The sequence below is a fragment of the Pseudochaenichthys georgianus genome, chromosome 19, assembly GCF_902827115.2.
Source record: "Pseudochaenichthys georgianus chromosome 19, fPseGeo1.2, whole genome shotgun sequence".
NCBI classification, from domain to species: domain Eukaryota; kingdom Metazoa; phylum Chordata; class Actinopteri; order Perciformes; family Channichthyidae; genus Pseudochaenichthys; species Pseudochaenichthys georgianus.
The window spans coordinates 17172567-17190754 of record NC_047521.1 but is presented as its reverse complement, the minus strand read 5'-3'; the positions used below and the strand labels follow the sequence as shown (position 1 = coordinate 17190754).

The 18188-nt window shown below is 41.8% G+C and overlaps 1 protein-coding gene across 2 annotated transcripts in view; it reads left to right on the top strand.

Annotated features, from left to right (window-relative positions):
* The window catches only part of LOC117465257 (adenosine kinase-like), a 99093-nt gene that overhangs the window by 65614 nt on the left and 15291 nt on the right, over nucleotides 1-18188 (top strand). For both annotated transcript variants that reach the window (XM_034108193.2, XM_034108194.2), the window contains one exon: nucleotides 5615-5785. In XM_034108193.2, coding sequence (XP_033964084.1) covers nucleotides 5615-5785 — 171 coding nt within the window. The remainder of the gene's footprint in view (nucleotides 1-5614; nucleotides 5786-18188) is intronic.

The following is an 18188-nucleotide window of genomic DNA, read 5'->3' as shown; positions in this document are numbered from 1 at the left end:
TGGCCTCTTCCCCCGGCCAACACATTTTTTGAAACTGTAGAGCTTAACAGGAGAGCAAAAGGCGGCCATTTGAAGAGACCCTGAAGCTGATCTCCAATTACATTTAGTGAGATACCACTCAAATCAAATGGTTTCATCCCATGTTGTGATGCCAACAAAACCTTAACATAGAGTTGGGGTTAAACATCTTTTTTTTCTTCCTAGGCGAGGAGTAACCTCTTTTGCTCTGCAGAGTTGAGGCGTCTGAGGTTAATGTAATTATGGTCTCTGATGGTTGTACAAATTGCAGGCTGGTAGTGTGACACACGCTCCCCTCAAGTGCTTTGTGGTCAGCTCTAATGTCTTGTTTTATCCCGCTCATTAAGACGACCTTGGCCAGGTATGTGTGGTTATCGCCACAACCTCCTCGCTGCTTCTTTACACATCAGGAGACCTTTCACGACATTGCGGGATAAATATCCGCCAGCTATAAAATGAGGGTAATATTAAAAACCAGAGAATATGTTTTAGAAATAAATACTGCAGCAGTTAGTAAGTGAGGTCTCTGCCCAGTTGTTAAACCCAGCATTTGTGGCACATTTATGTTGCCCTCGAGATCCTGGCTGACATGATAGCCCCCTTTCCCTCATCTCAAAGCCGCCTTTTAAAAGCACAGCCCTCCCTTCTGTTTCCAGTACAGTTGGCCTCCCTCCAGCTCCCTCACAAGAAGTGGATGAATTCCTAGATGTCTGATAAGCTTCACTAGAACACGATTCTTAATGGAGGAAGAAGAGGCAGATGCTATCAGTGCGGTTGAATTGCCTTGCAGTCGGATCAAACGTCCTAAAAGTGCAGGGAATGCTGAATCATGGTGGTTACACATGTATCTTCTGTGTTGGTTTAATTGAACTTGTTTCTAAATCAAACCAACTGGCCGTTTCGATGCAAACAAAACATCATTAGTATTGTGAACATCTCACTTGCTTTGTAGCTTCCCCCCCCCCTCCACTCCTTTTCCTTTGAAAATGAAAAGCTTTAAATGTGCTCTTTTCATCCTTGTATTTTTGTTTCCCTCCCCTCAAGGCCCTTTGTGACACCATTTATCACTTACCTCTGTTTGTGTGTCCTCTTTCTTTATCGAGCCAGAGACTGACACAGATTCCCCCCGCCCCCTTTCATCATGTGTGAAGGTCTTGCTTGTCCCTGTGTGTTTGTGTGTAAAACAGCAGGACCTTCAGGATCGGGGAGTAAAATATATCTCGCAACACTGGCGTAGCGTGCCAGAGGTGTCTTGATGGAGATGGAGTCATACTGAGCTAATGAAGCTCCAAACCTCAGCTATCGATCCCCCTCGCAATGGTGCTTTACAGAGATAACCGAGGAGGAGAGCAGTGTGTGGCCTCACGCGCGCTCTGATCTGTGTGACATCTAATTCTGTGTAATGAACCCTGTGCACCAGAGAGCATGATGGGGGGGCTGTCTACAGTATGGTAATGACAGGGATAGCATGGATTGGGCGGCTTTTGAGAAGCGATGATACATTGCTGGTTTGCACACAGGGGTTTTCTGACATCGAGGAGTTTATCACTGGAGCAAAAGCCTGTATTTTTGTTTTACTACTTTGTAACTCTACTATTTGTAGTTCTCTCTTCTCCCTAAAAGTGCCACCTGTATCACGTCTGTCCATCCTAGCAGAGGGGTCCCTTAATACGTTATTAATATTGTGTTTTATTTCATTTCATTTTTATTTGTTCCGTTCATGGTTTGCACAACTTCATGGATAACAATTATTTACAAAACATGTCTCTATAAGCACACCATACCCGAAAAGGAGCAGGGAGAAGAAAATAATCTTATATTCCCCCTTTCTCAAGGAAAAAAAAATATATAAATAGATGGTCTGGCCTTCATATTTTCTTATTCACAGCCAATCATAATAGCATCGTAGGAAAATAAGAGAAACAAAAAAACACTTAGTTCCCATTTGACAGTTGAAACAAAACTAAAAAACAACACCAAAACATCACATGTACAAGGAAAAGTGCATTTATAGACTTCTAGACTTTGTAGTTTAGTAGTGTAACATTGTACTAAACAGGGTAAGGACCCACAGCTAGAACAATAACTGTTTCTTTCAGCCAACAGAGGCAAGGGGTTGAACAAAGGTTAGCTACAACCCATGAGTCTGCATCAAAACAGGAAACCAAAGACACATCCGTGAATTTGTCGTCACGGCTTTCATTGAAGTGGATGTGGATGTGGAAACTATGGTTGTTGAAGTGGTGCTAATATGAGTCAGCTTTAAAACGGCATTTGTTTTGACCACTAGGAAGCAGTGCAACAAACGGTAAACACAACACTGACATATGATAACATTATGGAGTACTTACAGCAAGTGTAGGGAAGAAAATGCCTTAGAAATACAATCAACAGATATTCAGGAACATTAGTATTCACTTGGAAGTGCGTTTCTGGCCCCCTTGGCAACTGGAAGTATTTTTTGTTTACTTTTAGACTCTTTAAAAACTCATGTAGCCCCTGCAGAGATATCTGGCTCCTTTGTTGCCACGTGCTCCACATTCATCAGATGTATACATTAATGTTCATGTAATGTACAGCGGGATTATCAGAGCTTTCTCTTCTGAGAGTTTGTGACCAGGCAGTGATCTGTTTGACATTATTCAGTGATTTCATCTATTGTTAATATAAAGTATAGATAAGAACAACTTTAAAAGTAGAGGGCCTTTAGATTGTAAAACCCTCTGGGAGACATGTGTGATTTCTGGCTGTATAAATAAACTTGACTTAGATCTAGAGATTTGATCAAATGTATTATGATTGCAGTGGCCATAATTACTCTTTTCAGTCAAGTGGTGATGGTTTGAATTCCCTTCATCATTCCTGAGTAATAGGAAGTGTCAAACAAAACCTTCATAACACGGCGCTCCCCCTCATCGCTGCAGAATTAAAATAGACCCGGGGAAAAAAGGAAAAGCCTTTCCCTTTCCATGACCACCTCTGCTGCTGGTGCAAATGAAAATGCCCTTCCCAAAATAGATCATTTTTACCCTTCAGATGTCCACTTTTATTTTAAGCTCAGTGACACCATGCCATCCATCACACCCAGCTTTTTAGATGTGAGCAGCCCCGGGGAAAACACTGATACAATGCAGGAGGAAGTGTGATAGCTTTCTGCTGCTGTGAAGTGAGGACGTCTATGGTTAGAGTACCACTAATTTCATCTCAGGGTAGCATTTAGACATTTTCTTTGTGTGCGTAAAGTGGAAGTCATTCCTCTTTTTAGGGTAAACATTGAAAGTGGATGCCTTGCCTTTCCAACTCTTCCCTCAAATTACCACTTGACATGGCCAAACGTCGCTCCGCATCATTGTGTGCCAGAAAAAAGCATTTCTGAATGCTTTATTGAATGTTTTGGCTGGGTGGAAATTGTATGAAGTGTACCCAGCGCTTTGATCATGTTGACCTGGAAATGTGATAGTGACCCCACTTCACAGGGCTGCCTGACACCTGGGGAACTGGATCTGGTTTTCTTGATACGTGATCTGCACCACAGCACTAAAGACTTAACTTCTCCCGTTTCCAAAGTCGGCAGAGACTACTGATGGGAACTGGAATTTCACATGGCTCAGACTGAGGCTTTTTTGATTTCTTTCTCCCACAAGCCACTGGAGTCACAGCATGTGGAGGCTGGTGGACAAATGGCCCGTATGTTAATGAACAAGATTCCTGCAGCATTACTTTAACACCAAGACGTTCACAACAAAAGTTTTACAGAAAAGATTGAACAGTGCGGATGACTTATGTTTTGTAGGTACTTAATTTGTTTTCTGAAAGACATTTCAGATTCTTTGAGTTCTCAATAAGTTGTTGTTTTTGTTGTTATTTAGCCGTTTTGATGTCATTATTCATTTGTTGGTTGCTTTTCACAGTGTCCAGCTGTGTTTTTGTTGTTACAAGTTGCACATAACGACATAGAGGGTTGCACTTTATCTAAATAAAACATAAGCACCGATATGAACACACATGGATGTAATGGATGTGACAGTCATTTCGACCCTCATGTTCTAAGTAAATTGATCAGGAGGACAGATGCTGCAAGATCTTGACAGCTTAACAACAAACCGTGATTTATGAACACAGGATTGTAAAGATAAATTATCATCATTTTGTAATTTTATGTTTCTTTTTTTGTCTCTTGATTTATATTGGACTATTGTTAGATCGACAAGGATCATTTGTTGAACGGTCGGTTTATGTATTTGATTTGATTTGATGTATGACAGTTGTGAGCGATTTCATGTGATGGCACTGGCAGTGGTAGGGAGGCCAGAAGTAAATTACACAGAGCCAGTTTGTGATTAGAGAAGCTGTGGCATGGCTTTTAAAGTTCACCACCCCTCAGGATATTTGACCGAGCCGCCTGCCTTTGATCAGTGTTAACATTACGGTAACCATGACAGTTTATTTTCAACTACCAAAACAATACCGTTTGTGTCAGAAAACAATCTCCCCTTCCTCTGACACGTTGGCACGGCGCAAAAGAAAAATGTCAGGGTCAGTGATAGGCCATTAGCCCAGAGTGAGCTCCTTTTGTGCTCCCAGATCCATTGAAACACCTTTTTAAGATTTCAACAGATGGCACCGTGACACAGAAACCACAGGTGCTGACCTGGGCCTTCATTTAAAGACATTGCCAAAGAAAACACAGGTCGCACAGCACAGCAGAGCACAGCGAGGAACACGTCTCTATGAATGTGTAATAAAGAAGTCACCTGCTTAGCACGGCTGTATTGTAATGCCTTGTACATTTGATTGACTACACAGCTACCCTCTATTCATGGGTATTATACCCTTTTCTTTTTCATAGAGGTCGCTCCTCTGTAGCTGCAAATGTCATCGTGCTTTAATGAGAACTCCACTGTAGCCCACAATGGAAGCTTTTCAGCCAGATTAAATGTATCACTGTGCTGAAACTTTCCTTTGCCCCTATTGTGACACAGTGGTTTTACAGAGCAGCTTGTTGCTGAAAAACAAGGTTAAGAAGATCAGTATCAAAGGAGGAGTGTTTTTGTGTGTGGCTTGCAGGAGAGTCTCGCTTCAGGTTTCCACCTGAAACACAAAGGTGTTTTCTTACCTGATTTGTATTCATTCACACAATGCGTGGACCTGCCTCTCTTGTTTCCAAGTAAGGAGAGTCCAGACGAGACTTTTGTTCGCCCTATCATCGGATACGTGCATGTTGCTTCCTCCAGTACGAGCCTTGGAGCCCGGCCACAGGCTTTGTCCTGGATAAATTTTTTCCTGCCCCTTTTCCTCTTCTTTGTAGCTCTGTGTATGCTCCAAGAAACCATTCCGATAGATGTTTGAGCAGTACCTTCCCTCTTGACTCCAGTGTTACTTCAATAATACCAAGCCATGTCACATTTTAAATTGCCATGTCAGGATCCAAAACCCACAAATTAGCAGTTTAAAGTGTTTCAGTCCATAGGAGCCTGTAGTTCAGATCAGTCTGTCCCATGTTGTGCTTCCCAGATAATGCTTCGTGTACAGTGGCACCGCACAGATGAGTTAGTTTGATTCTGTTGATGTCTATAAATATTGTATTTGTTTTCAGGGTTTCTTCCTCACTGTGTCCCCGGAGTCCATCCTGAAGGTGGCGAAGCACGCTTCAGAAAACAACAAAATCTTCTGCATGAACCTCTCGGCACCTTTCATCAGCCAGTTCTTCAAAGAACCCTTGATGAAGGTCATGCCTTACGTCGACATCTTGTTTGGTAACGAGACGGTAAGTGAAACGTGATATTCTGTTTGTTTACACATTGTTTTGATTAAGATGAACAGAACATGTGTTTTTTATGTGCATGCTTATATTTATTTCCACAGAAAAGATTATAATTTCAGTCTGTTTTGGGTTATTTGGTAAGACATTTAAAAAACCTGTGTTAAGTATTTGGCCTTTTTATAATAAAATGTAATGCTAACACACTACATGTGGATGCTAAACATGGTAAACATTATACCTGCCAGACATTGGCCTGTAAGGATTGTAATTGTTAGCACGCTGATATTAGCATGTTGCCCTCAACGCTGCTGCTCAAAGTACAGCCTCAAGGAGCTGCTCTGGATTCTTGTTTTTTTTACTACTCAAAACATTTCAATCAATCTTCATCACCGGTAGTACATATTTGAATGAGCATGAGAAAAACTGTTTAATTACACTTTTGAAATATCTTTTACATAACATATAATCCTCCAAATAGTCTGCTGTATACTGAAATATGTCCAGAACGACAAAAGGCAGGTCTACTGATTGCTGTAATTCAAATAACTTTATAATAAGCATGATTTATTCTTCTGTAAACCCTAATATTCCCAGTCAAAATAGTTTTTTTTTTCAAATCTAACCCGCATGATGCAGATTAAATTCTTCAAAATATTGTCCATGATTCACACGATGAATTTACAGGATTGTGCCGTCTTCCTGCAGGCATGTGCTCTGAGTGCTGCACTGTATATTATCTCACTATGTTAAAAGCAAAATCTAAATATGCCGTTTCATTCCACTCATTGCTCTCATTTCTCCTCAGTGCCCATTTAACTTCTCACTTATCACTGCCCCATGAAGAGATGAATAAGGATTAGCCCTGTAATCATTCATCTCAATCGCGTCACCATTTCATGGCGGTTGATCTATTGATTTTCTCGCCTCTGTGGAAGTGTGAGTAGCTGGTTGGAGGTCAAGCTGTGGTCACAGACCGTGGTGCTGCTGGGAAGTATCCTCTAACAGGCCAGCTGGGCTTGCCTCGGAGGCACCGCCTGGACAAGCTGCACCTTCGGGGGGGAGAGCAGGGGAGGGGATGATCACTGGGCTGAACTCGCCTCCCCACTGCTCAAGCGACTAAACAGAGCCCTGTCTTCCGGTCAGAGATGGGGTCCACAGAGCAGGACAGAACTGGAAGAAACAGCCCGGCTTTTGAGGATTTATTGCTGTTGCTGACTTCAGCTTTTTCCTCTTCTCTTTCCTCTCCCGACATAAGACCTCCCTTTTTACATATGCACATCTCTTTTCCTCCCTAATTGCTGTGAGGGACGATTCTGTCTCCGAAACCACGTTGCACATTTTGCAAGCGTTATGTATTTTCGGGTTGGTCGTACTGTAACTGTTTGCTAAAGAAGTTTGCTCACACCTCCAGTCATTACAATTGTAATGGCTCTGGATAATTGCAATGTATGTTTGTTGAAGGAGATTATCTCATGGAGTTTCTGTCGGGGCTTGCTCTCTGGAATTGAACGCGGATTCAGTGTGAAAACAGAGCAGATATTCACTGCCCTCAAGCCGTGAGGTCTTCCAGGGTCTATACAGGACTAATGCCTGTCCAGAGTGTTGTGACTCCTTTTGGCCTTCCTCTGTTGGCTGCTGGGAGGAGGCAGCGGGGAATGACTGCTCATACAGTGGAGCCCCAGACCTCCCATTGTGCACAAGCCAGGCGAGGTTGGCGGTCATGCAGTGGTGCATGGTGAGTGACAGGTAACAGAGCTGCCTCGCCCACGCTCGCCCCCTCCAGCCCCCCTGGCCGTCCTCTCACCCCGACTTCCACCCCCCCCCCAAAGTGATGGATCAGCCTCAGCCCGCCATGCTTTTATAACAAGTCAGTGACAGTCAGGATCATGCAGACTGACTTCTATAGCCTTGCAGAATGTGCCATAAGGGAAGGCTAATGTGTCTGCCTGTCTCTGCCTTCCTCTCCCACTCTTACTGAGTCACGATACAGAGCTGCACTCGCTTGGGGAAATATGTTAAAGCAGCTGTAAGATCTCATGTCTCTTGCTGTGACTAATAATAATTTAGGGGGGAAATTGGATGTTTTTGAAGATGTAGTGCTGCATTATATTGTCAAGACTGGGATCTTATTTCAGTTGGATCACAATTACCTTTTGATCGTTTGTGGTTCTAAAACAATCGTGCAACACCACAGGCTCCAAAACAGTCAAGAGCCTCTGTTTCTGTCTGTGTTAGCCTGCTTCTGATGTTGAAATGTGTCTGAGTCTACCCTTGGTAATTCTGCTGTAACTCGATCCTGCTGGTACTTGTTTGAAACCTGGCATCAGCAGGCCCTGCCTGGCCTATCGGCAGCCTCCTACTTATATAACAGTCTCCCATCCATCCTGTAATTACTGCCTTTTTGGGGCATAGTGTAGTGTCTGTTCCTTCACTGGAGAGGCTAGCGACGGCGTTTCTGCGCTGCTCGGGCCTGAGATGGTGCCGACAGAGGCACATAGACATCAGACGCTACTCCACTTAATTGGCAAACATGTCGTGTGATAACCTGGGAACACCACAGACCTAATTGAGTCCTCCTGTGCTGTCCTCCTCTGACTACCTGACATGGAACCCAGGGCATTACATTTCCCTCCATTTAATGGCTGCAGTTAATTAGGCCCGAATGAGGGAATCATTACCGCTGGAAAAATCACATGCCAGTGGATTCGCCGATAAAATTAGCCACAATTTGCTTTTGCTATTTGAACATAAAAGATAAACCACACAATGGGGGGGGGGGGGAAGGATTGGACCATTACAGACGGATTTGTATTCTGGAATTTTAGACATATCATAGACAAATGGAACGCTTAATCAAGACTGAATTAATCACCCTGACTGATGTTTTTCTAAGCCAGGATTCGTGGCTTTCTCAATTTAGATCATTTCATATGCTTGGGCTCATTTTTTTAAGGTTTTAAAATATGCTTCCCGCAGATGAGGAGCTTAGTTTTTTTGCCCCACAGCCAATACCCAACAACCTCCTCACTCCCCTGCCATCAACATTATATACCACCCCCATACAGGAGCTCTTCATGCCTTCCATCGCCGTCCAATGCATTCTGCACCTCCACACTCAGGGGGAGCTTATTTTTATGGGTCCCAGCCCCGTCTTCCAAACGAGAGACAGCCATTGTAATTGAATACTCAATAGGTGAGCCATTTAACAAAAGTGGAAATGGCATTCGGCTATGTATTAATGTGCTTTGCTGAGGCAAAAAGAGCCATCATCATTCGAATGTTCAAGCTGTTTTAAAAGAGCATTTAGACTGCCATCTCTCCAGGCCATGAGAAGAAAATGACACGGATTTCTTCCTCCTCTGTACTTTGTGTGAATGTTCCTCGCCTAATATTTTGTGTGGTTATCTTGCTTATTTTCCCATCCATCCCTCAGCACCTCTCCCTGATCTAGGTGGAGGGATACAAGCAGCTCTACAGAAGGTTATTGTCACGAAAAGCCCCTCTGGCATTTTGGCTCACAGCCCTATTTTTCCTCCATCTGCATGCAGTGTGTGTGGGGTGGTGGGGGCTCTAATGATTTTTCCAGGACAGGTTGAAGTGGGTGTACAAGTGTATGTTTGTGTGGAATGGAGAGAAAAAAAAGGCAGGCAAAGGAGATATATGTGCAACATGGCGTAATTTCTCAACATCTCCGTAGATTCGTCATTTGGCTTTGTTTGTTTGAGGGACTGCTCGGAAGCCTTATCTCTGTGGCGAGGCCCGTGGCTGTTTATCGCCTCGGTGACGTGAGCGGGAACGTGGAAGTGGATGCTCTCTGCTGTCAGTATGTGCGTGTGATGGCAAGTTCACTGAAGGCCCCTTAGGGTATGAGGGGTGTTCTCACAAAGAGAAGGAGAATAGGAGAAAGAATTTTCCCTTGACAGCTCAAACAAGCGGTCTCGAGATGTACCTCTCAACGGTAGCTTGAGGAAAATATCCCGTCTTAACCGCCTAAAACTAAGAGATGTGAGGGCCAGATTAGCGTATTACTGAAACAGCTTTCCTTTTAGGCTCTTCTCTCTCTCCTCCTGTCAGAGCTGTCTGCAGAGAACAGGGTGGAACATGAGCCATTAACCTCCATGTGTTTATTCACAAGGCCCCACAGGCCAACTGGGAGGATGAACACAGAACCATCTCTAAAGCCGGCGAAGCGGAACAATCACAATGTGTCATTTGAGGGAAAGACATGAAGCATTAGCTGCTGCTCTCCTTTGTGTCTTTCACAACTTTAATTCAATTAGTTCATTTAATTGAATGTGCTATTTATGTGATGAGTCACATGCCTTCCACTCAGCGCAGAGTACACTGACCTTCAGTGTGACGTACAGTCAGTAAGTTGTATGATGAGTCATAGCGCACAATAGCTGTGATGATTGGCTAACGTAAAAGCTGAGTATAGATACATCATTCCCAACCCTTAAGATCAAGACCCCCCAAGTTGCAAAAGCAAGAAATTAAAAAGCGACATCATTTTTCGTGATGTTTCTTAAAAATATCATCACTTGAAGTGATAACTTGTGACAAGGAGTTGAAAGTAACATTGCTTGGATTTACATTTAGATCACATAATGTTGCTTTAATGACATCAGCGATCACAGTGAGTCCACACATATTGACCCTCACAACACCTTAAGTTAAGTTCATCCATTCCAATAGTATGAGTGTATTAAAAACCATGACCTTTTTGTGGTCAGGAGTCAATGTTAACCACTTTGTTGGCCTTTAATTTTACTTCACTAAACATTGACTAACGCATACATAACAACACTACAATGCACTTAATATTTTGGCCAACTTGGAAAACAACATTTAAACCATTGTAATTGGTTGTTTAACACATTTTGGTTTTTCAGGCTACAAAAAAACAAACAAATAAATCTATGTTTTACAACTTATCATGTTATACGCCTGATAACAAAAACAGGACAGAAGTGTGTTTCTTTAAAATGTATGACTTTTTAAAGTTAAGGTTTTTTTACTTCTTTGGACAAAGTTATATTGTATTGCTACCATACTGTAGATTGCTACGACACATCAGCTGGATATACTGAAGTACATACTTTTTTGGCAATCGACTGAGAGCAAGTAGAGAAAGCCCCCAGGACTCGGAGAAGCAAGTCACATAGTCAAAAATCTACCGTTATTATTAAAGAAGTCACATTAATATTAAAGACATCATTCCTGAGAATAAAAAACACTCCAACATGGCAGTCAAAATGTTTGCCTTTAGGTCCATTAAAAATGAAAAGGACTAAAGCCAGCAGGTTCAGCTAGAGAACGACTCTAATGTTTTTACATTAGAGGAAGCCTGAAAAACCTTTTTTTCATGTGTGTGCCAAGTGAGCAGCTTTCATTGGATTGAAAAGGTTTGCCACCTTGGAATGCTTCATCCAGTCCTCCATGTAACGGCAGCAAACAACTAACATATCTCCTGCTGAGATGTTGGCTTTTATTATCGTTTTGATACAAACAATTGAAATATTAGACATGCTTAAATACAGTACATTTTTCAAACTACTGTATGGTCCCATTTTGAGTAAAAATAGACCTCAAAGCAGGGTATACTATCGGCTTTCCTTCCATAGTGTGTTTTCAGTTAATGAAAGTGAGTTATAACATGTTTGTCATCTGGAAATGTCTTGTTCTGTTTCCACTCGTGATGAGCTCCTCCATCCTCTTGTATAACTTCTGTTAGGCAACGCCCAAGATGGTGACGGCCAAAATGTCAACCCATAACATCAACCGACGGGTGATGTTACATTGACTTATTTACAGTCTTTGGTAGTAAATGGTGGTCGAATCAGAAAACTGACACACCAATAGCAGTTTGCTATACATTATTAGCAATCTGTTGGTCTTCCTAAGTGAGGCTGAAGTAGCATATGTGCAGAGCACTGGGGGAATGGTATTGCTTATAATTTCATCTTTGAAGAAGACTGTTTTATTACTTATTTTCTGAAGTTAACCACTTTCAAAGGTCACAAGCCAAAAGGGTTGTGAGCTACTACTCGATCAAATGAAGTGTTGCAACAAGATATGGCAATTGCTACAATGACACCATCAGCCTTTTCCTGCAGAGAGGGGATTCAGTAGAGAAGAAGAATGATCTCTCCAACATTCCTGTTTTTCCTGGCCTGTCTGTTTGCGAGTCATGGTACTTTGGGAGCCAGCATGGCTCCGCCAGAGGAGTCCGACTAACCACTGTAATTGTGCCGTGCCGAAGCCGCCTTCCCCAACCCTGGGATTGAACCATGAAATATTCCAAAATGCCGAGGTTAAAAGTGGGGGGTCTTTGGCAGTGCAACGTGAAATGTGAGACCACAGAGCATCTTTAACAAGGAGGCGGATAGAAAGCCAGCCAGCCTGCAAGTCGGGCAGCCAGTGCACATGTGGAGTCCTCTGAAGGAGAATAATTATGGATGTAAGAGGAGATATTGCGCTGGGAGCAGATCAATAGAGCCCACGTTCTGCTGGCGCTGAGGCCACTGTATTTCTGTCACAGCAGGAGAGTGCAGGATATCAGCTTGTTGCTTGTTGCTGGAGGGACTCGCTGAAGTTTGAACACCGGCGGGTTTCCCAGATAGCCTTACAACCCTTGTTCCTGCACTCCCCCCAAATCACTGCTGTTTGGCTGCTTGCTTTCCCCCATCTCCAATCCTCTTATCCACACAGAGTTGGCAGGAGGATTGGCCTTTGTCTACTCATGATTGTGTTCCCACAGTCCAGGCTATACAGTCATGTTTTCCAGTGTCCTTTGGAGGACTCTCCCTATTCTGCTCGGGTTATAAAACTCTGGATAAGAAATGGACAAAGACAGCATAATATACTAAATGAATTTGCTACATGCCATGGGTAATAAAAACCTATGCTCTTATTGTAGAAATGTTGCTTAGCTTAATTTGCTCGCTGCTTCCACTTGAACTGAATGAAATGATTGTTTTTCTGATTTATTGCGGCTTTTTTTGATTGCATCAGTGCAAGTATTTCCCTCATCTATCACATGTTAGCTGTGTGCATAAATGTGAGATGATTTAGCCTCCTTGTTGAAGGGCCCCTGCCCACTATGCAGCTTTTCATCTGGCAATTGGCCATCTTATCCCATCAACACGTTGGACATCATCTACATTTTTCTCTATAGCCAATTTATTCGAACAAAGCTCTCGTGTCCCTTGTGCACACAAATGGTACGAATTATTCCGAGAGCTGTTTTTTTTTTTTCTCCCCTGGTTTTTTATTGTCTGAAGCATGCTAGTCCCTCCAGAGCAGATCTTTGTTTCTCATTAGGGGGTAAATAGAGCAGACCAAATGCTCGTATGTTTATTATACACAGGAGGCATGATCACTGTTCTTAACAGTTCACTGCAGAAAAAGCGGTTTGCTTTTTTGACCTTTTGTTTGCAGCGCCTGCAGCCAAATGTCGGTTACATTTTACTGGATAATAAGCTGCGAGAAAACTGATGGACTGTGATGAAGTTAGGTTAATCCATCAAAAGTTGTTATGCCAGACTTTTCAACAAAGACCGTTTTATCCAGAGTGAAGACCATTTTAACCCTGAACTGTTATTTATTGGAAGGAAAGCTTACACATAATAAAGCATCTGCAAAGATATTTTATAAAAACGCATATATTCATACAAAACAGTCAGAAGAGAAATATCTATATCTATATATGAGAGCCATATCGCACAATGATTAAAGCAATTAAAACGGAAAGCTAGGTTTAAAATGTTCTATTTCTCTATAAAAATATTTATTTTACTCGGCATCAAACATACATTTGGTTAACAATGAATCATTTAAGCTTAAAAGGAAACATAATCTGTTTCATCGGGAATGTGTCGGTGCGTTTGTAATGATGATAAATCAGGTGGATAGAGTTTGAAGTAGCAGATCCCTTAGTCACATTAAAGCCCTTGAAACCTTTCAGAATCAGATAACAGCCTCTTTTATTTCTAACTAAATAAAGTGTTGAGTCATATCTTTGGCACATAATATGTTTTGTAGGGTGACTCTTCATTTAGAGAGCTTAAATTAAAGTGGTTTATATTTCAATAATCTAATTATATCACTTACTCTATAAAATACATTGATTTATTGAAACTGAAAATATACCCAAAAGGCTGAAACAGAAACAATAACTTTCTATCTGGGAAGTCCTGAATCCTCACAACGTCAATGAGATGAACCTTGATCAAAGAAACTGGCAGACAATCAATACAAATTATTGAAGCAAAGAAAACACTTCACTCTGAAACAAAACTATTTCTCCGAGTTACTGTAGCAGGTCCTTTTTTTCCTCAAGTTAGATATGTGTGTATTCGGATCAATTCAAAAGACCTTATTGCAATTAATTGTTCACCTTTTGACTCTAGTGCAGTGAGTAGTAAAGTCAGCTAGAAATGTGGAATAAGAGTTATAAGAACCAGTTAAAAGCTGCTGTTGAGCCGACACGTTCATCTTCCCTTTACCCAGTGTGGTTCCTTGAGAGATAGCCGGTCTCTGGTAGTCTGACGTTGTGTGCTGACCCCTTGTTAGAGCGCAGAGGTGAGATGTGTGATAGAGGCCCTCAGTGCTGATAAGGCCATCAGGCTGATAACTAACTCCCTCCAGCACAAAGCTGCAACTGCTACTGCCACAGCTTCCATTAGCCCCACCACACCGGCTGAATGCCTGCGCTTTCTAAGGTTACATCCTCTGTTCTTCTGGGCCCTTATGCAAACCCTGCTTTCCCAGGCTGAGATTGCTATCAGCGGAGATATTTATGTACTGCACATGTTTCCGATTGTTTAACCTTTGGACTTGTGCTGTAGGTGCTGCTGTCATCCCTGTGGGCTCGCTAACAGACCACTCTCCTGCCCTTGTAGGCGGACTGAGATATTTGGGAGCAGAGGCTGTTGCTAGAGGGGTGTAATGGACTGGCAGGAAAGGGCACTGTTGAAATTGATCACATGAAAGCTAAGGTCAGCCCCGGAGCTTAAGCCAGCTCCCTACTTGCTGTCAAGTTTGAACACATTTCTTTCAAATGGGTTCAAAGGGAAATGTTTATTTCCTTGATTCAGGTTCAATTTGCAGTTCTGATACATTGGCATCCTTTGTATCCCTTCTAGTGCACAGGAATTTGTAAACCCTGACGTGCTGTGTAGTTGAACTTTAAAGCCATTTGTTTAAACACATCTCAAGTTAATGACGTTCAAGATTTGTGTTAGTCATCACCTGTATGCCCTCAAAGCCAAAATAGAGAATAATTGTTCGTATGGCTGTTAGAGATGTTCAGATGTATTGATTTCTTTTTGGCACAGATACCAATCAAAGTCCTTAATGGTGGTGATACAGATCCCAAACTGATACTTTGATAACTATGTATGTTTAATACATATTTAATAAAGACAGCATCAGATTGTGATTAGCTTATTTACCAATCTTTTCAAATATTTCCTGATCGGCTTGGGACATTTGATACGCGTTTCAGCAGCAGAAAGCCTGCTATAAAAAAAACAACAACTAGCAATTAAAAACACTACTAAAATATAATGGGAAAGATATGCAGACTGAGTTAACATCGTTGTCATGTTTTTGCAGTGCTTTTCACATATTTAGTTTTGATGTAAGCTTATACATTGTGCAGCTGCATTTTGTAGGAAACAATATACACAAATAAACATTTTTTATAAATACTGATTCAGTAACAGATCAACAGAAACTCAATTTGAATGGATTTGGATTGGGGGAGGGGCATGTTGGAAACATTCATATTTCACCAATACACCATGTGGTGAACAGTGGAACAACTTAATATAGAGGGGGAAATTATAAAATTATTTATAAAACAAATTAAAAATCTCAATTGACACTAGGTGTTTTTTGTGTGCTTAGTCCTAGTTTGGAATCTGAATAAAGTGTCTGTGCATGGCAGATGTAAATCTCAAAAAGCCTTTATGATAACGCCGGCATGTAAGAAAATAACAAATGAAACATGCCACTTAATGGCTCGGTAAAAACTGAAGTGAAATGCCATCAGTCGTTGTTGAGTAAATTCCCAGAGGCAGTAAAAGCAACTCCTGCCTCTCTGGAGTGTGTTACTGCGGGTGTGTGTTTACCCTCATGTTTGTGGCATGTCATGCTTGAGCAGGATTGCTGCATTCTCCTGGGAGCTACAGGAGAGCTCGGTACAGGTGATTTATTCCTCCTAATCTGTCCTGCACAGTAGCAGGCGGCCGCCTTCCCGTCCGCCCAGCATGAGCGAGGTGCTATCAGCTTGCATGATCATATTAATAGTCACCGGCAGTCGTTATCGGCCCACATATCTTCGAGGTGGCAGCTTCCTGTTCGGCGGCACCTGGACTTGTGCTGGGGGCTGACGTCCTGACATCACGGAGGAGTCTTGTTTGTGACCCCAAGGCCAAGTCAAGGGCACTAACAATCCCCACCGATGCCATCGCTTTGATTAGTTATTCATTCTCCACCCCCACACACCACCCTGTAATGTATGCTGTTGTAATCTGGCTGGAAACGCTCGAGTTGAATGCCAGATGTTGTTTTTTACTGGGCATTTATGGAAGCTGAGTGACTCGCCTCAGTGATGTCTTACGCTTAAATGCAGGGAATGAGGAAAACATGTCACCTGCCACTGTTATTTATATATGCACGTACTGTAGTTTTAATTGGCTGAATTATTTGAGATTTCCAGTCATGCTCAGTTTAATTTGAAATGTTCCTACAGAAGGTGATTTGTCAAAGCCAACTAATCTGTCCGGACCTGATAATTGCCTCTTTTTCAGTTTCCACCATTTGATGAATAAACCAACCATCATATTATTCAGTTCAACATTTTAGAAGTTCATTTTGATTAAAATGGTGCTAGGCGTACACGCCGACGTCTTTTTAAATAAACATATATTGAAGGGAAGAAGAAAACATGGGTGTTGTTGTAAATAACTTGTCAGGTCTATAGCCTCCTTTGTATCTCACCCCCCCGCTCAATGTCAAATACAATTCAATTTCTGCATCAGCCTGGGCTAACACGGTCAAGCAAATGCCTATTTTCTGAATGGCCTTGGGGAGTTATGCTTTTCAGCTTATCAACTTTTATTAACCTTAGCACTGAGGTTTGCTCTTTGATTTAGATTCTTTGGGAAACACTGAAATTGGATTTTCTTTTCTCTACTCTCACTCCTTCTGTGACATATGCTCAACAGCTTGTTACACAGAGGAGGGACAACTAAATGCTTGCTTTGATTTGTTGCAGAGGCCATTCTATCATCACAGTCAATAACAACTTGTCTAGATGTATTCATTTCTTCTCGTTTGGGCGTCATTATGTGCCTTTTAATAGCAAAGAGGCATTAGGGAATGGATGGATTTCTTAAAATGTACCTCCAAAACATCAAAATAATTGTTTTTGTTTTCTGTATTATTTCCTTTATTTGTTTTAAATACTGGTAAATGGTGATCATATCAATAAAAAGTGGTGAAAATGGCTAGTTGGAGATGACATTGGATGACAGGATAGTTATGAAATGAAGATAGAAAAAGCAGACAGGCGTTTTTACTTTGATTCCTGTTTTTTTGTAAAGTTGTTTTCCCCTGATAAATGATCAGTGCAGTGTTGTGTGCTATTATGTTAGTTATCCACAGAGATGTTCACAAGTCTTTTTTTGCAAGTCCAAGTCAAGTCTCAAGTCTTTGGTCACGAGTCCAAGTCAAGTCTCAAGTCTCTTCTGGTTGTAATAAGCCTTCTATTGTCTGCTGCTATCCAGTCTGTTAAGAATACTGCACAGCTATATCTAAGAAATGCAAAGCATTTACTGTGTTATTATACACTGGGTCTCTAATGACATCTTTTAAGTCTACTATTAATAAACATATTCCTCTATCCTCTCACTCAAAGCCAGTGTCATGGTAACCTGATAAACCTGTAACATTAACGTTACGTGGTCAACAATAAACCTGTAACCTGCCTATAAACCGACAGATGTATTTATGTATGTAACTATGTATTTTTCTACGTTTAACGTTAGCCAGTAGATGGTGGCAGCGGAACGTAATGATTAACGTTACCAACCTTTTGTCAAGAGTTGGATGTCAACGCCACTCAACTCAAACAAGTGTGACAAGCAAACATTCACTCATCTTTTCAAATATTCAGTTACAAAGCTAGTAGCAAGCTAAGTTAACATTACATAGCTGATGCTGAGCTAAACATGTTTGCTAACCGTCCATGCGTTAATGTGACTGACCTCTCCGGGTGAGTTTTCAAGTGCCTGATGAAATCCGACGTTGTTGCGCCAGCATCCTTGATTTTGATATTGCAGACTTTGCAGTGTGCGCTCCTTTTGTTGGTGCCGCCGGCGTTTTGTTCGAAGTTTTT